General features: G+C 44.0%; 1 protein-coding gene across 8 annotated transcripts in view; it reads left to right on the top strand.

The window, feature by feature from the left end:
• The window catches only part of HECW1 (HECT, C2 and WW domain containing E3 ubiquitin protein ligase 1), a 430,370-nt gene that overhangs the window by 121,478 nt on the left and 290,494 nt on the right, over positions 1-18,398 (top strand). For 2 of the 8 annotated variants that reach the window (XM_032430464.1, XM_032430463.1), the window contains exon 2: positions 10,454-10,511. The exons of 3 other annotated variants lie outside the window; for them this stretch is intronic. In XM_032430464.1, coding sequence (XP_032286355.1) covers positions 10,485-10,511 — 27 coding nt within the window. In that variant the 5' untranslated portion in view covers positions 10,454-10,484. Of the gene's footprint in view, positions 1-365; positions 2,167-4,351; positions 9,420-10,453; positions 10,512-18,398 lie in introns of those variants that run through there. 3 more of the 8 variants (XM_032430465.1, XM_032430462.1, XM_032430459.1) reach the window with 3 other exon arrangements.

Below are 18,398 nucleotides of genomic sequence, written 5' to 3'. Positions count from 1 at the left end.
GCTGTCCTTCACTTTGTGGGTTGGGCTGCATGTATATTCTTCCTTCTGAGGTGTAGGCTGAAGGTATAGGCCAATCTAGAACTGGAACACGCTGTGTTGGGGGAGAGGGAACAGGAGCAAGAGGGATGGTGTAAACTCATACCTCTTAAAACTTCTTGCTCAGAAGTGAACATCACGGGGCACCTGGGTGGCTCAGTCGTTAAGCGTCTGCCTTCGGCTCAGGTCATGATCCCAGGGTCCTGGGATCGAGCCCCGCAAAGGGCTCCCTGCTCAGCGGGAAGCCTGCTTCTCCCTCTCCCACTCCCCGTGCTTGTGTTCCCTCTCTCGCTGTCTCTCGCTCTCTGTCACATAAATAAATAAAATCTTTAATAAAAAAAAAAAAGAAGTGAACATCACATTTAATTGGCCGGAGCATATTACATATTACATGGTCAAGTCCAAAGTGTATGAGGTAGATGTCTATAGTCTTCCCCCAGGTAGCATGAGCAAGTTGCATGGCAGGCAGGGATGTGTGATCCCTGCGGAGGAGAGTGGAATGACTGAGGGGCATCATAATGCACTCTAGGATAGTGAGTGGTTTACCGTCCCAGCCAGCTACCCTTTCGATGTTAAGTTATACATCCACTTGTCTTCATTTATTCTGACAGAAAACATGAAGTCTTTGGATGAGAGAACAGACTGATTTCTGTGCAATCTTACCATTATTTCCCCTTGGGGTGAACTGACGGGAGCCAAATGTTCCCTACACAGGCAGGGCTTTGTGCCACAGGAGAGAAACTCTTGAAATTATGAATCTCGGAGCTTATATAGGACCTACTGGCACATCTAGCTATGTTCCTCTCTGGAGAAAGGAAGAAAAACCTTTTTTCTGGAAAATAATGAAATCCTTTCTGAGGAGAGGAGGCAAAAGACTTATACCCCAGCATACAAACAGATGTTTCCAGAGGAAACATCTTTCCAGAGGTCTCTATCTTTAGGGTGGCCATAAATCGCTCTCTAACCCAGGTACTGTTGCTCTTTGTTCAGAAACCCCTAACCACCAGAAACAGGATAATATTCATAGGCCATTTTTCCTGATACTCATGCTTTTTAATGTTCTGATTTTTAAGACTGTTAAAGTTGTTGTTAAGTTTTAGCATTTTCAGGTAGAAATGAGAACCTCTCTGGTGCACAGTCCTTGGTAGGTGAATATTCTCCAGCTGAAATGTTGAGACCAGAGTGAAAATCTCACACTTGTCTCACACTTGTCAATCCCAACTGATCTGACATTATTGGGTTAGATATTACATCTGGAAATTCTTCATGTTCATATACACCATCAATGTGGAAAAGATAAAGTTACTGAAGAAACCACAACTTGGATACTATAATTTTTCTTGCCTTATAAACCCTCAACATCTTAGCATTGAGTGGCACAATATTTTTACATTGAGTCCCTAGGACTTTGAGATGCTATTGTGGAAAAGATGGGTGTTGAGCTCACACGGTCACATATATCTGGGTCAACATATGTCTATGGATTTAATATCTTTATGGATTATGCATTCAAGGAAAATCTGCTATTGTCTTTCAATGTCTGAGGTACTCTTCTATGTGTCTGTAGAATCTTAAAATGTCATCCAGTGGAAAAATGTGTGACCGAAAGAGAGCGGTAATATCCAGTTACCAAAGTGACTGGTAGTGACAGAGTGACAGAGACACCTCTCCCTCCCCCAAGTACAACTTCTATGAAAAGAATTTTATGAAAAGTTTCCAAAATGATGCACAATGATACTGCTCTGGAGCCTGGGAATAGTGATTGATATATCTGTCTCCAGAACTGATTTCCAGGATATTGAGTATGACTGGCACCCGGAAGACCAGGGCCAGACCTCTGTGGACCTGCACATCACCGGCCCTCAGTAGCTCCAGACCAGCACCACCCAACCTCCTGGCCAGCCTCCATTTGCTCCTCTCTTCCTGTTTTCATTTGGGGTCTTCCACTCTCCAAATGCAGTGAAGCTGGAAGTGGACATAGAGATACAGTGCGCATAGGAACTGTGACGTTCACAATAAGCAAAGGCAGAATTGGAGAGAGGCATGAAAACAGATTACAGTTTCTGGCAAGGGAAAGAGAAGCTGCTTCATACTATCCAGCAAGAAGTTTCACCGCAGGTAGATGAGCAGGTAAGGACCAGCAAGTATCCCCTTCAGTCTGCAAGAGCTGCACGTGATAAAAGCCTGCTAGACAAACACAAGCTTAGCTAGAGGCATTACAAATTAAATGCAATATAACCTTGCTTGTGACAAGGCTCTTCTCTCTATAATTCTGACCAAATTCCCACAACTCCTACCGCCCCCACTCTGTTCATGCAGCCTTTATGTCTGTGCTGGATTCTTGCAGGGTCTCCCAACTTTCTCCCTTGTCTCCCCTTCAGTGCACTCTTAAACCAGGAGTGAGAGACACTCTGCTCATTGCCAGTCAGGTTGTGTCACTTCCCTGCTCTCCAGTGACTCCCTACCTCACTCCCTGTGGAGACCAGAGCACTTCCACTGAACTAGGAAGCCTAGCACCATCCAACCCCATGCTCCATCTTCAACTTCATTTCCTACTGTTCTCCTCTCTGTTTTCTTAGTTCTGTCTGGCCATATTAGCCTCTTTGCTGTTTCTCAAATAAAGCCCAGGCACTTTCCTCCTCAGGACCTTTGCACTTGCTGTTCTCTTTGACTGGAACCATCTTTCCCTAAACATCTCCTTAGACACTTCCTTTCCTTCCTTCTGTTCTTCACTCAAAATCTTCTTTCTTTTGAGAAACCCAATCTAAAATGTCACCTCCTATCTACATCTTAACATTTAATTTCTCATTTATTGTTTTGTCTTAAAATTTCCCACCATCTAACATGTGTATTTTACTTATTTATTGTGATTTTGTTGTTGTTGTTGCTCTCTCCTCTCAAACATGAGCTGCACAGCCAAAGCTTATAGTCTATGGTGTTCACAAACAGCCTCGTCTCCAGTGCCTAGTGTGTGGTTGGCCCTCAATGAACACTTGTTGAATATATGACTGAATGAAAAGACTCCTCCACATGAAGGCCGAGAGGGAAATATATACACAGCAAATGAAAACAAAGTTAGGTCACTTTGTGACTATCTGGGGGTTTAGGCAGCAGACCCAAAGCAAGATCCTACTAGTCCTCCTCCATCTAATCTCACTGACTTAAGATTGACCAGCATATCAGACCAATCCCCTGCCAGAGCCATGGTCCAGATCCAAGTCCTGACTACCCTTGTACCTGTGAGGCCTGGCTCCAACACACCTGTAGGGAGAAGACCTGGGTAAGGGGGAACCCTCACCTGGAACCAGGCAGAACCTTGCTCAAGGGGTTCTAGAGCTCTGCCCTTTGAGACTCTGAAGGAAGGTGGAGCTCACGCCACAGGCTCCTCACCTGGGGGGGTCCCAAAGAGAACCTCCTGCCCCTACTCCAGGAGTGGCTGGCAAAGGAGACTTTGGTCCTTCCTACAGGGGGATGTAGGTGGGAGTCTGCCCTCTCTGGCTGGTGGTGAACCCCAGAGCAGCAAACATGTTAATATTTGACCATGCATGTTAATAAAATATGATATGACTTGAGCACAAAACCAGGCTGGTAAAAAGAATCTGAAACAGAAGGGAATAAAGTGCCATTATTCACAAAAAATGCAGAATAAGAAAGGTATTCTTTGGCCCAAACCCATGATAATTTTAGAAAACATCTTGAAATCTTAAGAAAGAAAACATCAACTACAAACAGCAAGGACTTTGTGGGACCTACACAAAGAAAGCTACGAGTATTAATTTTAAAAATCAAAGCAGGAATTTAGTAAGTGGAGAAACAGATCGTGCTCCTGATTAGAATAACTTAATGTACAAACCCTTCCCCTATTCATTTGTTAGTTTAACTTAATCCCACTAACAAGATCCATGGGATTTTTATGTTCTAGAATGTGGCCAATTGAGTGTAAGGATTGAGTTCCTCTAGATCTTAGGCAGAGTCCTCTGTGTGGTGTGGCCAGCACTCTCTGGCCTCCTGCCTTATAAGTGCCTTGTGATAAACATAATGCTGTTATGGCATTTTACATGTCCCCCTGTGTCCACAGCAGCCCTGGTTCTCCAGATTCTAGACAAATAAAGAAGCAAGCAGAAGAATTTATTTCAAGAATTAATAAAGGGAGTACTTGTGCTACCCGATGTGATATATTATTATAAATATATTATTTAAATAAAAATAAATAATAAATAAATAATAAATAAAATTAAATAAATAAAAAATAAAAATATATTATTTAAATAAAAATATTATTATAAATACATAGTAAATAAGTTTTTATGTTTGACTCTGTGTACGTGTATACAAACGTACATGCAAACCTGAAAACTTTGTGTATGAATAGAAGGAACAATAGAAGAGATTGGTAATCTTGAAATACATGAGTTTATAAAAAATTTATTGATTTCTAATATATTAAATGATCGCTTAACAAATTGCACTTAGAAAACTATTTGTAGGGGCAAAAACCAAAAATGAAACAGATGTTAAATATAATAAACCATACTGGGGTTCCAGAAGACATGTCTCCATTAGTGTCTTAAAGGTATTACCAACCAAAATAACTTTTTTTTTTCCCAAAATAACTTTTTAATCACTGAACAGGATCTGCCTGGACCCTCCTCAGCTCTTAAATTCAATGCTCTAAGAGAGGTTGTGTATTCAGTTGGTCTGGTCTGTCTATATTGGTTCCTAAAGGTCCCCTAAAGGGCAGGGGCCAGGTCTATCTGCTCTCTGGAGCCTGATGCTTAGGTCTGCTCCTTATTCTTTGTACGGCACCGTGGCAAGTTACATAACCACCCCATGCTTCAGCTTCCTCACCTGTAAACTGTAGACAGCCACTGTCTCATAGAGTTACTGCAAGGGTTAGGGAGTTCCTCTATGTAAAGCACTTAGAAAGGGGTCTGATGCATCGGAAGCTATATAAGTACTAGATATTAGCTCTTACCACGCTGTTTTTCCAATGCTAAAATGATGCCGGGCAAGTGGTAAACTGTCAGTAAATGAACGACTCTGAGCCTGCTTTGCTACCTAGCACCTCTCTGACTCTCTAAAGATACAGGCAAACCCCGCCCCTCAGAGACAACTGGTGACAGATTTGAAAATGCAGTTCACCAGCCTTTCTTTTTCTTCTGCCACTTGGAGCATGAAAAGCACTGAGCACGATTAAGTCTGCACATATCCGTGATACATGAGTGAAATGAGCTATTGAAAACAGTGTAAGTGAGCTCCTAGCTGCTGAGGGCAGTGTTAAGCCCATATGTTTTGCATAATTCTGCCCCATCATACTGCTTATTGTACAAGGAAAATGTTTTGATAGTCTGTCACTGAAATCTGTTTTTAATGAAAACATCCTGGGATCAGCTATTATTCTTAGAAGACAGCTTTGTTGTGGAGTTAGTCAAGTATGGAGCTCTGTTATGAGAGTTTCCCCACCACAGATGTCCTGTGGAGAGAACATGAAGGTTGAGGAAAAGCAGCCGTGGGCTGAGCAGCAGTAAATCTCAGCCCTGGGAAGGATGAAAGTGGTGGGGTGTGGACCCAGCTCATGCCGTGACCACTGATCCTAGCAGGAGGGCTGCTGGGGTCTGCCTCCACTCGTCCTCACCACCTTGGCTATAGGACTCAAACTCACCCCTCCTCCTGGCATTGCCCCTCTGCGGCTCTGAGTTGGGGTCTGAGGAACAAGGTACTGGGAGGAGGTAGCCGCACTCACATATTTATGTTGCTTGCTCGTGGAGTTGGAACTGTCCCTGTAAGGACAACTGGTCATCTTTGGAACCAGTCTTCCTTAGAATCAGCATATCACTGGGTTGGGAAGAAAATGTCAAATGGGAAGTTTGGTGAACTTGGAAGTTTAAAGTCAAGACATCTTTATTTTCCTTCTGTGTATCATTATTAATAGAGATCTGGTCATGGTTATGCTAGAGAACTGGAGAAGTATATGAATAAATGAAAATATAAGAATATACTAATAAAATGAGTATAAAAAATGAGTAGCTCTGTGGGTATGCCACTGAATCAGTGTTTGTCGAGAAAAGCCTCGCTAGTTTGTCAAAGCCTCTTTTTTTTTTTAATTTAAGACCGATGATCTATATGAATTGTAGGGCCTGAGAATTTGGAAGGCCCTGGAAGTCGTTAATGGTATGACATGATGCTCTAGGTAGTGACTCATGAAGACACCTCCTCCCAGGAAAAGGAAGTCAATGACAGTGGTGCCCTTAAGGTTATGTGATAGTAAATCTTATATGTCCTGAAAACGTAAATGGCATCAAGTCGAGGGACCGAAAGAAATGAGCTCAGGATGAAATGAGACGGACAGGTTAGACCCCAGTGGTGCTGACAAGTTCATGGTCATGAAACTGAAAATAGGACCAGACTCATTTGTGTGAGTTCATTGTCTCACTGACGTTAGTAGAGGAGTCCTTGCTGTGACACCAACATGAGGGAAGTTCTAGTGACACAGCTTGTTGCTGGGATCTCTCAACAAGAATTGTTTTATCAAATCAGCGAGTGCAATATTCTCGTCTCCAAAAAGAAATAAGCTTTTAAAAATCTCATTCAAAACACGTGCAGTTGAGCTTAATTTGTCCTTCCAGGCGGGTCTGTTGTGTTGTATTTGGAATTGCCCGCATACAACTTGGCATCTCCTGTTGGAATTCAATCGATCCTAATTGTCAATCATCCATTCTGAGGACAGCTTAAAATAATTGATAGTCACGATTGCAGTCTTTTATGGGGGTGATTGTGCTAGTTGACCAGCTTTCTGAAGATATCAGATACATCCACTTAGAATAAGTGTAAATTCTTTTTAAATATCACAAGCTTCCTTGGAAGGCCAGCAGCTCTGGGGCTTTCCCAGGATGCCCACCCCCAGGCTCATGGGACCTGCTGAGACCTGGCCACCCAGAAGGTGGCACCTTGACTAGGCTTCCCTCAAACCGCTTCTTAGAAATGAGAAACCCACTCCCAACCAGAATCTCTAGATCTCTTCAGGGGTAGGTTTATGAGTGACTTTTTGTCATACTGTCTGTATGGGTTGGCATTTTAAACAGCAAATGTACATTGTTTCTATAATTACCAAAAAAGGGTTTTAAAAAATCTGTCATCTTTTATATTGCTTCATTTTATCCATTCCACCCATAATGAGATTGCTCTCTCCCTCAAAAACCCTTCACTTCCTAGATGCAGACCAAATGGAGCAGGAGGAAAGAAAAACAATAAAAATTTTTTTAGCACATGATAAATCACTGTGTTACGCTTTCTGTATTAGTTTTTAACCTGAGCTCATTTGGGTAGGGGCAGGATCAATATTGGCCCTGTATTGATATCTTATCTGGTTTATTTGATTTTTAATCATGGTAACTTCTACCCTGGTGACCTGGTAGCAGGGTGTTGGCACCTTTCAGCCTTGATCCCTAGAATGGTGCTGTTGGAGGGTTAGTTTGCAGGGCACGTGCATGGATGTTGGGGCCTCAGAGAGCTGACTTGGGGACCATGAAGGATTGGCCTCGGTGAGGACTGTGCTTGCCATGCCATCCCCGCTCTGCTATTAGGGCTTCTACACAGGCCCTGCTGTAATGATCTTCAGAGGCGACCTTCCCACTTGATTTTCCTTTTGCCCTGTGTAGTGGTGGGCTCTGAGAGTGTCCCCAGGGGTCATAGCCCCTTGAGTACAGTAGTAGAAATTGATATAACTGCATAAAAATGCTCATGAATTTAAAGGAAGAATTGTCTAATCTCAGGTTACTCTCAAGGTACAACTTCGTTGATCCCCAATACTGTCAATTGTCTTTTCCTGTTGGGGTTACCTCTACTTAAAATCTTTGAAGAGCCTGGGTGGATTTGTAAGCTTAGATGGGCCAAAAGCAAAGGGTAGAGCAATTTTCTGGTTACATTCATGAGACAGTCACTGGGCCCTCTTTTCATTCCTTAACTTCCTTGGGTTCCAACTTATTCCTGATGGAAGAGGTTCCATCCATGTCCTGGTTGGTGGGGTGGCATGAGATTTTGGGATCTAGAGCTGGATCATTTTTAATCCCCATTCACTTTCTTTATGAAGTCTGCACTCTGCTCTCATTCTTCGCCAGTGTCAAGTTTTGCAGCTAAACTATTTGCAGCTAAACTATTAGGAAACTGTAAAAAAACAATTTACAGTAAACTGTAAAGTAAAATACACCAGTATTCCCCCGGGTTAAGTGCTAAGTCAGTAATGTGTAATTTGAATGGTCTTTTTTTCTGTTCTGCTTACTCTTCTAATGTGCATATGCATGTTTGATTAATTGGATCAACATTTGGCTTGGGACAGGTGCATCAAGATGCTTCTTTTATATCTTCTAAAGTCTAGATTGTGAGTTCCTCAAGGACATAAACAGTCAGTCCCCCATCATTCAGCAACGTTTTCATCCATCCAAATCTCACTGCGTATGGTAAGCAAGCCCTTATGCCAGGTCTGTGCTCAGTATTGAGGATGGCAGCCCCAGCAACCAGAGAACTCCGGGTTGACTTCTCAAGACAGACATTAAACAAATTACACAAATTGTTCTTTAGAATTATTTTCAAAAATGCCAAAACAAGTAGAGGGTATTGTTCTAGGGGCATTTATTCTGGCTGAGGAGCCCAGGGGACTGGGAACTAAAGGTTGTGGAGGAGGGCTGAGGGAAGCACGTTTCAGACAGAGGGAACAGCATGCTGACATCTCCAAGAGAAAGAGAAACAAGTGCCTCTGAAGACTGTAAAACTCCCCAAGTGGCTGGGGGGCCATGCACAGGGTGTAGGGAGGCAGGCAGGGGGAAGGAGGGAGGAGGCAGGGTCAGATCCCTTTTGCAGTCTCAAACTTTCGCCTAAAAGAAGTGTGAGGCCACTAAAACAAAGAAGTGCCACAGTCTGATGTCCTTTTATAAAAAGCATTCTACCTGTTGTAGAGAATGTATGTGGGGCATGGGTAGGGTGAGGAGACTGATTTGAGTCAACAGAGATTGGGTAGGAGAGACGCTTGGGCCATGACGAAGGAGTAGAAATGGTAAGAAGCAATGGATTCTAGAATGGTTAAGAAGGAGTAGCAAAAGGTACTAACAGGGGGAAAAAAAGTTACTGACAGGGAGACCTAGTGGGTAAGGAACCGTTACTGAGTCTGGGCTTTGGGTTTCAGGATGAAGATCCTAACTTCCTTTTGCACTGTGACTGGGGGCTGTGAGAAGCCCCAGTGGATGTTGGTTTGGAGTTCAGATGAGAGCTCTGAGTTGTCATGGAAATTTGGGAATTGTCAATGCTCAGGTAGCAATTGAGGCCATGGATGGGAATATGGGCCCCTACTGTGAATATAGGAGGGTCTGAGGACCTCCAACATGGAAAAGGTGAGTGAGGAAGAGCCTGCATATGGGGCAGGGCTGGGGAAGCCAGTGGCCACCGTAGGGAAAGGCCCCAGATAGAGTCCAGAATGGGCGGGAAGGGCACACAGCAGGATCTGAGTACATGGACCTTAAATTCTCTCTCCTGTGCAAATCTGCTTGGATCAGGGATGAGAATATAATCTATGCATTCAGAATGCAAGCTTGCGACTTATTTCTTACACAAACCCATTTGTCAGCAAAGCTTCAGGTTTCATTGGGGTTTTTGGAAAGCTGATATCATATACCACTCTTTTCTGGAGTGAGACCATATTGATTCTCCTTTCATAGCAACTTTAACTTCAGAGGAAGATGAGTCCATAAAATCAGAATAAAGACTCATGAACCACAGTGATACTGGGATTAATAGGACCCTGGTGGAATACCATCAGCAATTTTCCTATGTCTGGCATCTCTCCTTTAAACTCTTAATTTTTGACATGGTTTCTCTATACTAAAATGCAGATGGTGTGACCAGTGATTGCTATTTGGGGCAATACTCTACTGGCCATGTAAGGGACACTACTACCTCTTGAACCTTTCACATCTGAGTAAGTGCACTGAGATGAGTCAGTGATATTTCCAGCAGTTTAGCCATAGATCCGGTTCCTTTGTGGTTGAGGGAGACTGACAAGTGGAGCACGTCTGAGGATGCTTTTAGGTAGTTTTCACGTCCTCTCCCCACAAACCCCATGCCAAATCCTTATTTCCTGAAAAGAAAAAACAAAGATTTTTTTCTAGTCCCATGATTCTTACTCCTTAACATTAAATTTTAGGATCTATATCAAATTACTCATGCCATAAAATAATGTTGTTTGCTACATTTTGTCCACTTCGTGAAAATGATTATGATCCTCGTGCAATTCTTCCTTTTACATGTTGATTGCCCAAGCCAGGTATCTCGGTGGGGGTGGGGGCACAACGTTCTTCTTTCGGGTAATGTCGCTGATTTTGTTTGCTTGGGATACACGCTGAGTTAACCTCGTTGGACTTTTCCCCAGGAATTGATGCGCGTACACGTGGTGGGTCATTATGCTGCTGCACCTGTGTAGTGTGAAGGTCAGTGTGTTTTTCTGATTATAAGAACCCATCCATGTCATTCCATTATATACCCACTCCACTCATAATGGAATGTGTCCCAGCCCACAGCCCACTGTGGTTGCCCGGCCCAGGAATTCTCTCAAGTGCAGCTCTGACATTTGAGATCCATCACCCGTCCCTCCCCTGCCACCTGCATCCTCCCCTAACGACCGTGCTCCATTTTGAGATGATGTTTTTTGCATGTCAAGTTTCCCTTGTGTGATGTGAACCTATAGTTGTCGCAAGTGACTTTGTACCTGGAAACAAGCACTCTGTGATGGTCCTTCCAAAGTTACAGCTGAGAACTCTGCTGGGCTGTGGGGAATTACCTTACCGTTGATGTGGCTGCACGGAAATTCACATGGAGACCAGGACAGCAATTTCTCCTGCTGACTCGGTCAGGCCAGCCACCAGGAGGTTGCCAGTTCACTGGAGGGGGCCTCTTGCAGCTGGGGGGGTGGGGGCTCTCCCTGGAAGGGCTTTCCCCGGATCCCTGCAGACTTCATGCCAAGTCCCCTCCTTCCCGTATTTCACAGCTTTACAACTGTTGGTGAGAGCCCCTGGTTTATAATAATCATAGTTCACATTAGTGGACACTATATGTCATGATATGTGTTAGATGCTTTTTCTGCATGAATCCTCTCTACCCGCAACAATCTGAAGAGGTAGGTATGACCATTGTTCCCAACTTATTTTCGAGGGAACTGGGCATAAAGGGCCATATCACTGCTGAGTCTCCGGGTGGGTAAGTGAGGGGCAGGGACCTGCCTGTCTGAGCTGGAATCTCCATCCACAGGCCCTAGCGTGGCAACCCTTAAATGAGGCTTTTGTCTAAAAAATAATTAAAAGCTCACATCTGCATAGTACTTCCCAAATGTGCTAAGCATATCCACATGCATTTTCAGCTAATCCGTGAAATAGCCCTGCAGTAAGGAGAGCGAAGCCCTGAGATGTTCAGTGAGCATCTTGGCATTCATCAGCTTGCAGGAGGCATGCAATCCTCAGACTCGGGTCTTTCTCCCACCGCAGGGCACTGCTTCCAACTCACCCACAGGGGAGCTGTCTTAATTAGTAAGTTTAGAGTAACACACTTAGGGAATGAGCATTTTATGTGTTGTGTTCAGGAAGCATTAAATTAGTACTTAATCATGTGCTGCCAAATGTGCAGGGACAATCACATGCAGTAACTTTAAATGTTTCACTTTAAATGTTAAACTTTTCTTATTGTGTCTCCCAGTTTGTTGTGCTGTCAGCAGCAGCTTTATTTCTCTGAGTTTACTCAGCTACCTACCAACTAGTCTTCCCCTTTGGGGAAGGCTGGACTTTCTTTAAGAGAATGCTTTTCCCAATGCATAGCACTCTCGTCTGTTTACATTCCCCTGGGACTTCTGGTTTTTCTCTTTGGCTATAAAGATGCAACAGGAAGTCTTTTTTTTTTTTTTTTTTTTAAAGATTTTATTTATTTACTTGACAGAGAGAAAGACAGCAAGAGAGGGAACACAAGCAGGAGGAGTGGGAAAGGGAGAAGCAGGTTTCCCCATCGAGCAGGGAGCCCGATGCGGGGCTCGATCCTAGGACCCTGGGATCATGACCCGAGCCGAAGGCAGACGCTTAACGACTGAGCCACCCAGGCACCCTAAATACACTAGGAAGTCTTAAAAATATCTTTTGGATGCATTTAACATTCTGGGAGAATGTTCTCACTTTCCTCTTTTCAGGACTGGTATCCTTCGAAAGTTAGGGCTTCCCTGTCCCAGAGAATCTCAGCTTATGTGTATCTTCAGATACAAGCTTTGCCTCGAACATAACTGTAAAGCTAAGTGGGCACACAGATCATCTCAGGGGATTTTATTCAGCAATCCGAGAAACACAATGTCCTAATACTCTCCCTTGACATTTATGTGAGTGAGCTCTCCCTGATTAACAGGAGGGAGAAGACAGAGATCAGACTGATGTTCCCAAAGGACTTAGCTTGTGAAATATGAGCATAACCACAACCTCCTACACAACAATGACCCTAGAAACCCAAAGGGACAGAACACAGCAACCTTATTCCCAGTTTCTGTGGAAAGTCAGTGCAAAACTCCTTGTCCCAAATTGCGTGATAAAGGAAATGTTACAGCCCCATTACTTTTGTGTTTTTTGTTTAGATCTTCAAAATTGAAAATAATCCCAAGGTTTCCTATGCCTTTCTGTAATATTTTCCAAGAAGATTTACCATGGTCCAAAAGAAGTCTGCATTACTAGCTGGATTTATAAAAATATCTGGAGGTGAACGAGAGATCACTTAATGTAGATATCTGACCATTTAATGCAGATACACTTTTCAGGTTCTGGAATGATCCTCAGCAGGATGAATGCTAATCTCTGCAAGAAGCCCAAATAAGGGGGAATTTCATGCCGAGACTAGTGGTTCTCAACAAGGGGTCCGTCTCAGATCACCAAGTATAGCTTTGCATGTGCAACCTGGTCATCTGCATTTTGAAAAAGTCTCTGGGGTGATTCTTATATGCACCCCTAGTTGAGAACCGCTGGCTAGAACTGATGGGAGTTAAACCTCTCTGCATGGGTGAATGAGAACAGAACAGAAATCTACACTGCAGATCTTTATGCTACAAAGAGGATCTTATTGCTCAGATAGGCTTCCTAAAGCCTGTAAAAGGTCCTTTTTGGAAAAGCAAACAAATAGACATTAGGACTTACATGTTGCAATGACAGCATCTCTGTGTCTGTTAGGTCCCCCAGGGCATAGATATGGTTGTGCAAGAGAGAAGTAACACCTGTGAAAGAAAAAGGGAGGAAAGAAAATGGGCTGGGAGCTTCAGCCTGACAGTCTCTTCCACCCAGTGGGACCCTCAGGAGCAAAGCCTGCCTGCTCAGAAACACGCATGTTGGGTGGGGAACGGCCAGGCACTTGGACCCCCACCAAGCTCAGAGCGCTGTAAGAAGACCATGACCACAGCTCATAAGCTGAGGTTTCCCTGAAGGAGTTGGCAGCTGGAAGCAATGAGTCCTTATCTCCATTGTTTGCCATACTCTCCAAAAACTTTAAAAAATAGGTTCTGGGCTTTTCAGAATTTGGTCAGAAGCAGCTGGAATAGGGAGGCAGAACTAATATGAGGTCCTGTGCTGGAATTCACTGCCTTCCATGGAGGGACAGAGGGAAATGGAAGAAATAGGGAGACAAACTTGGCTCATTAGAGTTCTCTCTGTGTCAGGGCATGTGCTAGAAGTCAGGACTCGGAAGAATAGGGCATTAAGATTTGGGGAATCTTAAAAACTCCTCATGTAGGAAGTGAAGCCCAGAGAGGTTGTGTGCTATCCCAGATCATCCAGAGAGGCAGGACTTAAGGGAGCTGGGTGGGCGGGGAGCGGTCAGCCTCTGCTCCACCCAGCTTCACGTCTGCCTGAGACTGACTGCACACCCCTCCTGAAACAGAATGTTCCTTGTCTGTTCATTCTCCGTCACCTCAAACTCTGTATGATAAAAAGAAATTGCATGTCTTCATAACTTTAGTGTTCTTGCTTAAGGTCTTCCAAACTGAAAATGATCCCAAAGTTTCCTACACCTTATCCCCACACCATCATGTCCTGGAGGTGAGCTCTGTATCTAGAACGTATTAGTAGACAGAGGTGTGGATCCTTGGGCATCTGAAGCCCACAACCAGCTTCCCTAAATAGCCACTATATCTCTGTCTTGCTTTTCAGTTACAGTGTCATTCAGGCATAAATGGAAAGTCATCAGAGGCCTTTAATTCCACCCCACAATTTGTCATCTTGACACCAGTAGAAAATCAGCAATAGAGAATCATTAATTCTCTCCATTTATTGACTTGGGAACTCAATTGAAAGATCCACTGCTCTCCTCCTTCCCCTCTTCCTCCTCCTCCTCCCCTTCCTCCCCCATTTCTCACCCCCTCATAGATTTCAGGTTCTGAAGTCCTAAGCCACCGTATTGCAGTAACTACTGAAGAGATAAGCTCTAAATCTCCCTGCACGTGAAGCCACAAGCTCTAGACTTCACTGAGTTGGAGACCACCAAGCTCTCCCCCCAGCTCTTCTCCACTCAATGCCTTGAATTCAGCCTTATTGGACCTTGAGAGAGAAATTATGTAGCCCAGCACTGCTAGTGGGTGAGCTGAGTCATGCCCTTGGCAGAGTCAAGGAACTACCTCAAAGAGACCAATATCCTTAGGTGAACCTAGAAGGGGTCTGACCTGACAGACGAGGTCTCCTTCAGGGGCTGCTTGCCCTCTGCCCCCCAACAAGTGATGGGTACCCCCTCCTCACCCCCCTCAGAGCCCAGATCATCTGGGGAGCGTTGGCTCTGCCTAATACCTGGGGGGAGCTTTGCCACCAGTATTTTCACATTAAGAAGCAGCAATCTCAGCACAGAAATAAAACTGTCCTGCTGACTCGCTCACAGCCTGTCCCAATAATTGTTCTGAGTGTCATTCTGACGCAGCAGCCCCAGCCGAAGAGGCCACAGCGGCTCACCTCTTCCTGTTAACCCGGCCTAGCAGGACCAGAGCGTCCAGCACAGAGCAACGCGCTGGCCTTGAACGTCCTCTTGGTCTGCTCTTTAGAAGGTGTCTTGTTTTGAATACATAATCTGTCCTGTTCTTTCAAAGTAAGTGCTTTCGTAAAAGGTCTGGACTGTCCTTTAAACATATTTTTCTCTCACTTAAAGGGAAATGTATTTCTAGTTATTTCTAGTCTCTTTGTGGACTCAACTTTAGAAAGGGAGACAGGTAGGGGAAGGATGCTTTTGTGTGGAACTCAAAGATTGGTTTAAACTAGGGCATGCACATTGCATAGCTATTTTCCTCAGACAGCAGGTGGCCGAAAACGTGCATGTGTAGCTAATTGTTTTGAGCTTTGCTTGTTTGAAGTAGAGTGTAGTAAGTGGTTTTGTTCAAGCAAGGGAGTGCCAGCTTTATATGTGGCCGCAAATGAGACACCTCTCTTCTTGGTAGTGCTGGATTTAGAACCTGAATCTTCTTTCTCAGCAAGAACTAGAAGTCCCTTAGTACTGCTTTTTATCCCCTTCTGCCCGTTTGCATTGTGCAGAATTCTTAGACAACACAGCATCACTGGTATCCTGCTGCTGTCTGGGTCCGGCGCTGCGTGTCAGCAGATGTGGGTTCTGGGTCTGTGTGCTTAGTTATGCTTCCTTAATGAAGGTTCCTGTTTTACATGATTTCAGACAATAAGTCAGTATTGTAATGATCACGGCTAAATATATACTGCACCATGGACGGATACGTATTTTCTTTTGTCTCTTGCAGATTTTTTTTTTTTTCCACAAAGTAGAAATAGGATTTTGGAATATTTTATTCTCTGTTAAAGTTTTAGATATAGATTATCCATGTCACTCTGGCCTCATGAGCTGCTGGGAATAAGATATCAGACCCCAGAATAAGGGTCCTGGGACACAGGCTCATCCTGGTTTGGACGATGTAGATGGAGACATGGACCCGTCTTTCATTATTAATTTGGCACCTATTTATTGAGCACCTACTATATACCAGACACAGTTGTACTGGAGACACGGCCACGAAGAAACAGGCCCCTGCCCTCATGGGGATTTCTTTCTAGTTGGGGGAGGGGTTTTTCAGAAATTAAAGTAAGTATACAGCATGATGTCAGGAACTGGGAAGTTCTACGAAGAAAGAGAGAGCTGGGTAAGGATGGGTGGAGAAGAGAGGACCCAGGGACACCCTGTGTTTGCCTGCTTTGTCATTGCACCCCATCTTTGGGTATAATCTCCAAAAACTCATATTATCTCTGAACTTGTATAAAAATCTATGCTCCCTGGCAAGATTATTTTATTTGGCTGCCAGTGTCTTTTGTAGTTGTTGTGGGTTTTATTTTGAGGAAGAGTTTGATTCTGTTGACGAATTTATTAAAAAACAGACAATTCTATATAAAAATTCAAAATCTGAGCTTCTTTTGGAAAAAAAAAAAAATCAATAGTTCTTACAGTATTTGGTCCACATTCTGCTTGGCAGTAATTGTCAGGAGGTCCCTGTTGGGTCAGGAGGTATATGACCTTCTGATTGTCATTGTTCCCATTTAGCTCCCCTCCTGCTGGCCTCTGGAGGCAGCCCTGGCTTCAGCCTGTTTTGATGCCAACCCTGCAATGCTCAGTGCAGTGGTGTCTCCCTGGATGGGCGCTGTGGAGCTTTCTCTTCCCACCTGGTCTCACATAGCCCAGCAGGGCAGGGGACTGAATGATTTCGTGCATGACAGTTGCAGGCCTAAGTAACTAAGATGCTCTTGGAGTTATGGTTCAGTTACACTCCTGCCTAATTAAAACTCAAGTCCATTCTCTCGTTATATCATCTTTTGTCCTTTATCAGTTCAGCCCACCGAAACCTTCCCAGACTTTCTCTTCCCCAAAATGCGACTAACCAAAGTATGTTATTTTGTTCCAATTACCATTTATTTCATTTCAATGACCTTTTTCAGAGTATGATGCCATTCATGACCTGGCATCAGAGCGAGACCCCAGCAATTACAAGAGGCAGTGTCCTCTGAGCTAGACCCGATGCTCCATGGTGCACATGCCCTGGGATCCTTGGCTCACCTCCCAAAAATGTCAGCGTTCAGGAGTGTCCTCCTCCTTGTCTCAACTGGTTCAACCAATGTTTGGATATTTCCAAATGTACATAACTGTCATAACCCTATGTTTGCAGTCCCCCTAATCAATACGTTAGTGTAATTTTCACTTAAATAACCTTTCCCTACTCCATAATGGATACTAGATTCTTTACTAGGTGATGCCCTCTCCCCTGCTGCACGTGTCCCTCCTCATGTCAGAAGCACACGTCTGAGTGTCTTTTACAACATTTTGCCCTGGTCAGTATCCCTGTCAGTGAGGGGCAGTCTGACCCTCACTCCTAGGCTCATTTTCTGGGAGTGGATCTCTTCATAGGCACCCCAGGGTTGCAGCTGCCTCTACGCAGAAACCAGCAACTTTGGCATCAGCTGGGAGCTTAGAAATGCAGACTGCCAGGCCCACTCGGGAAAGGCTAAGTCAACATCTGCATTTTAATAAGATTCTCAGGAAATTCATGTAGACCTCTAAGCATTGACCACAGTATAAAATGTCCTTGGGAACTAAGTAATTCATCAAAACATCTAAATGGTCGTTAGGGAAAAAGTAATCTTGCCGTGTAGTTCAACAGTGGATGTAGAACATGGAAAAACCAATTAAAGTCACTAAAAAGCAGTTGTTAAATTAAACAGAATGTTATCACCAGTCAGCGAGCCAGGAAAGTGGTTAAAAGCTGACATGGGAGTCCAGTGGCCAACAGTTAGGGTCCTGTTTTGCTCCCAGCTATGTGACCTTGAGGAAGTTACTTAACCCAGTCATCTGCAAGTTCACCTGCTCAGTAGAATTGTCTGTAGGGCTTGGAAATACATTTTCGGCTGCCTGGGATCCACCAGTAGAGAGACCTTGCTTCAGTAGCTTTCTGCTAAAATGCAAGCATCTAGATTTCTGAAAAAATTTTAGGTCATTTTGAAGCACAGCTGAGTTTGGAAACCAGTCGCATGGGGATAATAACATGGGTTTTTGAGAGAACTTAATGGTAACACAAAGAGAAAGATTAATGTCAAATGCCTTACACAGAGTAGTTGCTCAACACAGGTAATGGTGAGGATGATGATGGGGATGGTGATGACGATGATGATGGATAATAGATTCTTTACTAGGTGATGGGGAAGATGGTGGTGGTGGGAGCAGTGATGGTGATGATGATCATGATGTAGGTTCCATTTACACACTTGCTGGATATGCACAAATCTACATTCCTTTTTCTGAAATATAAGCTTTACTTTATATATGGGTCTGTGTGGAAG

The sequence above is a fragment of the Phoca vitulina genome, unplaced genomic scaffold (assembly GCF_004348235.1).
Source record: "Phoca vitulina isolate PV1807 unplaced genomic scaffold, GSC_HSeal_1.0 scaffold44, whole genome shotgun sequence".
Classification (NCBI taxonomy): domain Eukaryota; kingdom Metazoa; phylum Chordata; class Mammalia; order Carnivora; family Phocidae; genus Phoca; species Phoca vitulina.
This window is presented reverse-complemented; position numbering and strand designations above follow the sequence as displayed.